The sequence below is a fragment of the Montipora capricornis genome, chromosome 1, assembly GCF_036669925.1.
Source record: "Montipora capricornis isolate CH-2021 chromosome 1, ASM3666992v2, whole genome shotgun sequence".
In the NCBI taxonomy this organism is placed as follows: Eukaryota; Metazoa; Cnidaria; class Anthozoa; order Scleractinia; family Acroporidae; genus Montipora; species Montipora capricornis.
The window spans coordinates 25,374,844-25,384,843 of NC_090883.1; the positions used below are offsets into that span (position 1 = coordinate 25,374,844).

At 38.2% G+C, this 10,000-nt stretch overlaps 1 protein-coding gene across 1 annotated transcript in view; it reads left to right on the forward strand.

The window, feature by feature from the left end:
- Positions 1–10,000, forward strand: part of LOC138035007 (amyloid beta A4 precursor protein-binding family B member 1-interacting protein-like) — a 48,086-nt gene that overhangs the window by 3,039 nt on the left and 35,047 nt on the right. Inside the window, exons 2-5 of the mRNA XM_068882031.1 lie at positions 1–47; positions 756–842; positions 7,374–7,407; positions 9,106–9,245. The exon at positions 1–47 is cut by the window's left edge and continues 143 nt beyond it. Coding sequence (XP_068738132.1) covers positions 1–47; positions 756–842; positions 7,374–7,407; positions 9,106–9,245 — 308 coding nt within the window. The remainder of the gene's footprint in view (positions 48–755; positions 843–7,373; positions 7,408–9,105; positions 9,246–10,000) is intronic.

The following is a 10,000-nucleotide window of genomic DNA, read 5'->3' on the forward strand; positions in this document are numbered from 1 at the left end:
ATGACGATATTGATAAGATGTTGGATGAGTTAGCAACATTTCAAGAGGCAAGTGTTTATTTTTGTTTCTCAATCAACATCGTGAAGGATGTACTCTGAGAAAGGCTGGTTCACACGAGGCACGCAAGCGTGAACACACTGACATGTAGGCACAAGCAAGTATCCCAGGATGGCAGATAAAGTTGTTGCGTTTGTGTTTGCGTAACACCATTCCACACTAAACAAATACAAATGCAAGAGCAAGCAAATGGAATTTTTCATTTTATTTCTGGCATCGATGCTTGCACTTGCGTCCGCATTATGGCTGTTCACACATGTATTTTCTTGGGCTTCAGGCTTGCTTTTGCATTTGCGATGCTCGTGTAAACCAGCCTTAAGAGTTGTGAGATGGAGCTTACATGTACATACATTTATACTATGCACACACTGTATTAACATTAGAGTACTAAAATTGACGCAGGGTTATAATACCATTGCAGTATTTACCTAGGAACCATTGCATGTAGGGATTGAAGCCTGGTACATTAGAATGGTCACATGACCCTACAGTATGTGTAAATCGAACAAGCAAAATGCAACTGTTTAATGAGTACATTGACCTTGATTTTAGGATAACTTTCCAGGTAACAGATTTTGTTGAAGATGAAGCTATGAGACTAAATTAATTTCCAATTTTAACTTAAATTGAATATGCTTCAACAGAATTTTTATTTTTCAATCAGTATTTTTATTTAGCCTTTTCCTGTCTATTGATAGGAACTTGAGCAGAAATCTCAGACGAAAGATGAAGAAGAAAGCCCAGGTGATCTGGGCTTTGTGCCACCATCAATATCACAGCCACTGGTGAGTATCATGATGAATACAGTGTAGTGTCCTGACTTGTATCATTAACTCAATTTTGATAAAAATTACTAGCAGGTGACTTTGGAATGAATATTGAAAACATAATTTTGTTATAAGAAAATTGGATGAGTGGTGTTAGACAGAATAAGTGGGGTCTTGGAAATCATTCAGAAAAAGTGGCTTAATTTTCTCTCATTGTCCCATTAGCCAATTTAAGGGACCGGTCATTATTCATGTAAGAATGGTGGGAAGGAAGGGGGAAATATCAAAATTTCTGTAACCCCACCCACCCCTCCCCCCCCCTCCCGCTTCATCATGTAAATAGCAAGTGACCCCCTTCTTTATTCAATAATTACATAATGATGTTATATACATGTAAGTACAGAGATAGTTAACAAGGTAAGTGTTCATTGAGAGGCTATCAAACCACTGATCGTGAACAAAAGCCCCAAACAAATAGCAAAAATCTTTACCTAGACTGTGAGCGGTCCACAACTATCAAGGACAAATTCTTGTTTAGAATGGTCGACTCATCAATGATAAAGTCTGAAGTCAGAGGTCAGAGCTTGTTCTGCAGAAATAATGACTCAATACTTGTTTGATTTCCTTTAAAGTGCCCCTGTGACCAAAAAATCAATTCATATTTTTCTTTGGATTTCAAAACTGTGTTAACAAAACACTAAGTGACCCACGTTTTAGGCCTTGATTTCAAAAAGACACCTCTTTATTTTAACTGTAATTTTCCTATTCAATGGTCCGCCATTACTAACATTATGTTCTTGAGAGAGCTGGATTGAGGAGAAAATGACATCAAAGGCTCACTAGTTTAAGAATGCAATACGTGTGTACGTGGCAGAATTAATATGCAGCACGGGGGTTGGGGCTTTCAGACTTTTAAACTCACGCTTTGCATATATAATAAGCTGCGTTCACACGCTGAAATTTTAAGCTAGTGAGCCTCTGACGTCACTTTCCCTGGATCCAACCGTATACAGGTGTTAAGCAAACACACTTTCAAAATCTGAAGGAAAAAAGGAAGTGGTTTTTTTTTTATCACAGTGGCACTTTAACAAATTCCCTTTCTTCTCGAAGGCAACTACCCATAGATATCTGGTCTTCGGTGATGCTGCAACAAGGAACAATTACCACGATCGGATGGCGTTTGATTTAGGTTACCAGTAGACAAAACTCTCACAAATAATGGTCTTGCTGAAACCAGTTGGTAGCACAGCCATAACATACTTGCCCGATAGGAGAGCTTTGACTGCAAGTTTCTGCTCATGTTTGTGTCCAATGTTTCCCATTTGAAGGGATAAAATTAATGATCAAAATCTTCCGCAAAAGTCATAGCGTGCTTATAATCAAAGCACAATCTGACAAGAAGTAATTGATCCGTCAAAAAATCTGACAGTGGGGCATTGTCAACGGACCAATCCAAATTTACCGTAGCTGGTGCAACGGGAAATTCTGAATGCAGTCCCTTCTTACACTTCTCTTCCCAAGCCTTCCTCGGTCATTTTATTTGTTTGCATGACAAAACACGACTGCCTCAGAAAAGCGGGCCGCTCGGCTGATTTATGAAGGGAGTGCTCGCAGTCTATTCCATACCTTGCTTGAACACTTTTAAAACTTTTTACGATTTGCTGATGCAGAAGTATTTGATGGAGAAAACGAAGCAATAAAGGAACAAGAACTTTGAAATTCAAACACCAGTCAGCTGCCATACATGTATTTACAAATTTTGCTCCCTTTTTTTTTCTTTTTTTTTAAATTTTACTCCCACCGTCGGTACACAGGCCATCCGCACCAAAGTTCAACATACATGTAATACTAGCCAATCAAAAGGCTGAAACGACAAGTTTGCACTTGTGAAAAAAATTGTATGTCCAATGAAAAGGACAATACGACATTTTTTCACTAGTGAAAACATCGTATGTCATTTATATTTTATCACGGTTCCAATCATACTTGATGGTTGTTTACTTTGCATAACAATGGCATTTTACAGAGCAAACAGAATTTGTGTAAAATTCACTAAGTAAAGTTGTACAGGATAGTGGTGGAAACAATTGGATTAGCATAAAATTGTACAATTTGGAATTACTATTTCACATATTATAATTATTTCTTTTTACCCACCTTTTTACCCACCTTGGCCAGTGGATGCCTCTTAGAGTATACTTCATACTCCTTGGCCCCTTTAAACCCCTTTATAAAAAGGGTTAGCCCCCGTCTTCCCTCCCCTTGCTTCCCCTCCCTCCCCCTCCCCCTCCCCCCCCCCCTCCTTCTTACTTAAAGGGGCAGTGTGAGGGTTTGCCTAAGATCAGGAATCCGGAATCCGGATTCTGAAATTCGGAATAAGAACTTGAACGAAAGTCACCCAGCGTCTTGCAAATGTTTACTTTCATCTCACTGAATAATTTGCCACATGCTGACTCCTTTTGGGAGGGGATTCATGTAGTAACTTCAGATGAGCATCCAACTGTTTGGGCTTTTTCTTTTTCTTGATTTGTGGAGTGATCATGTTTTTGACATCAAATAATTATTATGTACAGCAATTCTCTTCAGGCACTTGATTTTCTTGATTACACACGTTTGTTGATCTACGGAATAAGAATAGGTGTAGTCAGTGTGATGATTTGAAATAGTATGTTTGGTGTAGCTTTTAGGCAACTAGGATGTGGAAGATATGTTTAAAATTTTATTGTAGCACAGGTGTTTGATAAGTTTCATGTGAATTTCTATAAAAGCAAAGGATTTCTGACTTAAATTCTATTGTATCCCTATTCTGGAATATGGTCAATTGAACACATCCTTTCATTGTGCGTTCAATACTCGTGGAAAAGCATTTTACCACGCGAAAATGGAACATTTCCCTTTCAGATCACCCTTTCTATAAAACATACAGGAAAGTAGCTAATATCTTAAACAATTTTCACTTTATTTCAAATCAAAACAATCACTTTCCAAGTACTTACAGCAGTTGCCAATCACGTGCGCCCCCTTATGACTTTTTTTTCATTTTTCAAAACTTAACGCCCATGTCGCCAGTGGAGGGTAGGTGCCCAGGAAGCCTGGGAGCTGCAACTGCAGTCAGATCCCCAAGGCGCTAGAACACCCGACTGGCCTGCCCAACCCACAACCAAGCCACGAGCCCCCCGCGCCAGGCCCCCTTCAGACACCTGTCACACTTGAGCCAGATAGCTCAGTGGAAACAAAAATAAATAAATAAATAAAGAAAGAAAATACAAAAAAAGGAGAATACAAAAAAAAAGAAGAACACACAAAAAAAAAAAGAATACAAAAAAAAAAAAAAAGAATAACACACACAAAAAAAAAGAATACAAAAAAAAAGGGGGGGATAGGGAGGGAACGCCGAGAACCACTAAACTCCTAATTCGACTCACAACGCCATGCCAACAGAGCAACAAACACGCTGCAAGCACATTGGACAACAACGCATGCACTAAGCAGGAATACCGCTGAACCATGTCAGCCCCAGGGCTCCCACAACCTAAAGAGTGCTGCAAACGCTACAAAAAACGCATAAAAACGCTAACAAACGCCTGCAAGGCGCTACTGACCGGACTAGCTCCTGGTCGTGAACCATGTAACTATAACAAACGCTACAGAACGCACCAAAACGCTGAACAACGCTACGAGACAGCCAAGACACTAACAACCGCCTGCAAAACACTACTGACCAGACTAGCTCCTAGTCGTTAACTATGTTAAATTTCATTTAACTATCTGAAATTTGGGTGGACGTCAATTAATCAATCAATTTAGTTTCGAAAATGAAAACAAAGTCGTTGAGGGGCGCGTGTGACTGATAACCACTCTAAACTAAGATACCGTTTTCGCCTTCACAAGAAGTCACTGTTTACAATCACAAAATACTGTTAATTATCTCTTTATGGTAGTCGATTGGAAATACAACCCTTGTCAGTTTTCATTGGTTAAATAGAAGAGACTGGTCCTGTCTCGAATAGTGGTGAACATAGATTTTCGTGGAAGCTATGTAAAAAGAAATTATCTGGCATATCAAAAATTATTTCATTAAAGAAACCGTCTCTAAGAAGAAGATTGTTGGGCATAAAAGTAATTCTTATAAAACAATAATGTTCAATGACATCCGAGCTGTGCTTGCAATTGACTTCATTATGGTAATTTGACCAAGGTCAAAACTGAGTGATCTAAACAAGATGTACATCTTTTTCCTAAAACATGGACGAAATTTTGACTTTTTTATGCATACATGCTAGCTCTTCCGGAACTGTTACGGTGTTTGTCCTGACTAAAAGCCACTACAAGGCTTTTGAATTTTTTTTCCTTTTCCCTTTTCTTTTGCCTGAAATAGTTAAGGGACCTATCACAATACCATGATACAAATTGAGAAAACAATTAAATTGACCTATGCCAATAAAAAAACCAGTGGTCGGGAACTTAATTTCATCTGCTGACTCGGAGCGAAACAGACTGAAGAAACGCCACCTAGAAAAGAGATGAATCATACACATATTCGAGTGCAGCCAGAGAGAGTCTAGTGAGACTCACAGTCAACACATCAGAATGGGAAATGATCTTGCTTGACACACTTACACTGGGTCTGTTCTCCATCGTCCAGGCTCTTCGCTGTATACTGGGCTCAGTAAGTGTCACAACTTTCTTGATAAAAAAATATTGGAATGCATTCGATCAGTTTCTAACGAGAAAATGTTCAGTGTAAAAAGTGCTGTTAAATTATGACTTCATTCACCTTGCATATATGGCCTCAATATGCCTTGCAGGCAATGGATCATTGGTGTAGGAGCTGCAAGATTGCAAGATTGTAGATTGTAGAGCTGCAAGGCTTGTGGCAGTGTGAACAGGTTGTTAGTGGAAGGCTTCTTCCTCTGTCTCTTCTCCACCCAGGTCCTCATCCTCTCTACCTCTGCCGGTTTGCAGCCTGTCTTGTCAATGACCCTGCCGTTAATACAGTCTTCAGCCAGCAATTCCCAGTTGTTAACACTGATTCTGGCTTCCTGAGTTCATGTCTCATCTTTGTAGCGAAGAAGTGGCTGCCCTGTCAATTGTTTGCCTTGAGCCAGCTGTCTATAGAGTAGGTCTTTTGGAAGGTTCTTGGGGCCCATGCGGTGGACATGGTCTAGCCAACTTAGTCTACGCTCTGAGGGGAGGTACTCGATAGTTGACAGTTCTGCAGTTGTCAAGTACTTCCTGGTTGGTAATCTTATCCTTCCGGGTGATCCCAAGAATTTTGCGGAGAAATCTGAAGTGGAGTGTGTTCAGTCTAGCTCGTTGTCTGGTATATGCAGGCCATGTCTCACTCCCATACGACAGGGTAAACTCTGATTTTGCTCTTTAAGCGCAGTTTTGGGCTTAGCTAGACACACTTCCACACCTCTGCAGTTTTCTGAAAACTGAAGCTGCCTTGCTTATGCAGGCATTCAAGTCACTCCATGCAGGGAGAAATTGGAGGTGATTGTTGAGCCAAGGTACTTGAAGGCGTCCACAGAGTTGAGTGCTTTCTCAGTCTTCTTTATGAAGATGGTAAGGCCGAAGTCCTGGCAGGTAGTCGTGACGCAGTCTGTGATGGCTTGTAGTCCGCTCTCTGTGTGACTGACAAAGGCAGCGCCATCAGCAAAGAGCAACTCTAGATCTCTTAACAGTACTGTCTTCACTTCGGTCTTAACGCTCAGACAAGTCATGTTCAGTATCTTTCCGCCCTGGTGTGTGTGGAGGAGCTAGGACACCCTCACTGCAGAACTAGAGAGCATGTTGGATGAGGAGAGAAAAGAAAATACCAAACAGGGTGGGTGCCCATACGCAGCCTTGCTTCTCTCCACTCTGAATTTCAATCCGGCGAAGTTGTTATAAGAAAAACACAAACAAGATTCTTTATCAATTTTATTTATCTTCGAAATAAGAGTACCTTACTAAGCAAATGTTTTCATCAAACATTGAGTTTGCTGCTTACTGTAGTAAATTTAGCCTTTGCTTGAGTTTCATTGTGTTCCAGATTCCGGATTTCTTATGTATGGTTGTAGGCAAACCTGCGGTGTCATCCTATTTCAGTCAAACTTCAAAACACTAAAATATGTCTTTGCATCAATCAAGACCAAAAAATAATGGTGTAGTTTTGTTGCCAATACTCATAAACAATTGAAGTGCACTGAAGCTATTCTTTGTTATTCACATCCATGGATGGAGAGGATTCAGTGAAATGGATTGAAACTTGAAAAAGCTGTTTGCAGAAAGTCACCAAAAAGTAATGCAAATAGCTCTTGGTAAATATAATATTTTTAGTGGGATGTCAGGAATGTTGTACGTGTGATGCTAAAATACTAATTTTGATTTTTGCCCAGTTTTAACCTAAAAACAGCAAAATTGGCATGACAGTGCCCCTTTAAATAATGACCAGTCCCTAGTGCCCCAACAGCAAATCCAACAGCAAATAGTTAAATTTTTTAAATTACAATTTTAATTATTGTGCTTTTTGTGGAGCTTGTGTTCTGTCAATTTTTTTTCTAGGATCAATTCAGATTTTCAATCTGTGCCATTGAAGGTAAGTATTTCACTAATCGTGTTGTTTTTACGTGGTAAACTTTAAGTTAATAATTTATTGGGAATCCACTACTTCTGGGAAAAAGTGTCGTTTGAAGCAAATCCATGCCCCTGAAGTTGAATTTACAATGTGTTAAAGTTATTAACTAAATATTATAACCAGTTAACATCATGTTACAGTGTTTACTGTAACTCTTGATTCCAAATCAACGTCCTTGACCATTGATTCGGAATTGCTGAGCGACCTTGAAAAAAAATTCCTCTGGCACACAGGGTATCTCCATGCATGTATTGTTTATGAATTTGTTCTTTCTCTTAACTACATTTATTATTCCACTATTATGCCGTTTTACCATATTTGGTCAATAGAATGTTCAAAATATGAGACGGTGATACACTGTAGTGTTCCGGTCTGACCGGCTTAGAACAGAGCAAATACGGACAGAACGGGAGTTTTTCCGGTTTGACCGGTTTAGAACAGAGCAAATACGGACAGAACGGGAGTTTTTCAATGAAAGAAGTTGTTTTCAACATGATGAAAAGCCTGAGAATTGAGCTTGTCATCACTTGTCACTCGTCATTTTGGTTTATCCAATCAAATAAAGATCTTTGGCTAACTTTTTGTGCTGTTTACATCGTTCGTACGCACCCTGAAGGACAGATGATGCATTTTTTTCAAAACACTCTTACCAAATAAAATTGAAGCAAAATAACACCTTTTTTGTAGTGGAATAATAAATCTCTTATTTGATGGTTTAACATATAATACGTGCAGACATTTAATATCTGCACGTATTATAAGTGAAACCATGGAATAAGATATATGTACACTATTTAGTTTTCTCAATGTACATCCATAATTTTGTCCTGACTTAGTTTGTTCATGCCTTTTGTTGTATAAAGTACAGGTACTATCAGATAATTGTATAGTTAAGTGTTTGTATGTTTTGGCTCATGGGCTGTTTTTATCAGACAGGATTGAAGTGAGCATGTATTTGTGTCTCATCACATGTGCAAGTTATCATGTTCTGTTGTGTTCATAATCAACAAAACACCAGCATGAAATCTGAGAAACAAATTTGCCCATCCAGTCATGTAGTGCTTCTGTAGTATTACAGTAGATCTTTCTGACTTTACAGTGGTGGCAGTTTTACTTCAAATAAAACTCTGTACTCTAAGCCAACACTGTTAAATGCCTTCTCTTTAATACATCTTGCTTAATTACATTTTGTAAACTTACAGCTTTGAGATGTTTTGAGAGAAAACAATTAAATCCAAAATTATCCTCAACTGTGTGTCCTGTAAATGGATAAGTGCTTGCTGAGTCTCATGCGGCTAGCTGTGAATAAACTGTATGACCTTTGTGGTTATGTTACTTGATCTTTTTTGATATCTTGTTGCATATTGTTCACTTTAGCTAATCTGTGCTTTTCCTAGAACATCGGGTGTTTATTCTTGATATCTGGCCAAAAATTTTGTGACATACAGTATTGTCTAGACATTCCTACTGTAGTATTCGATCTTCTTGTAAATTTTGTGCTTTTTTTCAGTAAAATAAGTGTGTCTTCTTTTTACATTATCTGCTGTGATCACAAAATCACAATTGCATAAATGTCAAGGTAAAGTCTGTTTTATCAGTGATAAATTAATAAGTGTCATCTTGTAGCCCTGATATATAAATTTCTGGATCTCTCTACAGGAAGCGGGGAAGTTGATTTAGACGCTCTTTTAGAGGACCTCTGTGTTATGGAAAAAGACATGAATTCTGGTAGTGAAGTTGGGACCAGACTCTCCGGCTCATTTGCCAACCCTAATTCTCCTATTTCGCCCAAAGTGAAGGTACAGTTAATGTAATGATCGTGTTTCTGAATTGGATCCTTCTGATTTCGTCTCAAGACATGAGAAACAAATTTGTTTGCTAAACTATCGAAATATTACATCTTCTGCGGATAATTTGATCACATTATTATTTTATCATACAACATACAAAGGATTCTTCTGAACTAGAACATGATTTAGACTCAAAGGAAACTGAAGTGTTTTCTTTGGGATCAAAGTCCTCTTTCTTGTCAGTCATTCAGGAAGTAGCTGTTCTTCAACAACAACAGCAACAAGACAAAGGAATTCTTAATATTATCGCATTACTTAAATTGAAAGTTAATGTACGTTCTTGTATACATGAAAGATGTTATTGCACATTCAAACGATGAACTGGACATGCATCTTACTTGACTTTGCATGCAATAAATACAATATTACACAGTGCACATACTGTATTTGGATGATATAATTTACAGCTGTCACAGTTTACATTTTATCTTTACATTACCAAAGATTTGTACATATACAGGGAAAGGATAATTTTATTCATAATCATTGTTCAAAAATTCAACACAATTATCACCGTGTATTAATTCCCTCAGCCTTATTTTGCATCATCTCTCAAAAATCATGCTTGAGATTTCATGTAATGAAGAAAAATCTAGCAAAATGGCGAAGTTGAGTGTAAATGAATTATGTCTCTCAAGAAGAAATTACACTGCTAATCAAAAGAATATACTAAATTATTTTTGAATGATTGTCAAATCTTCAGT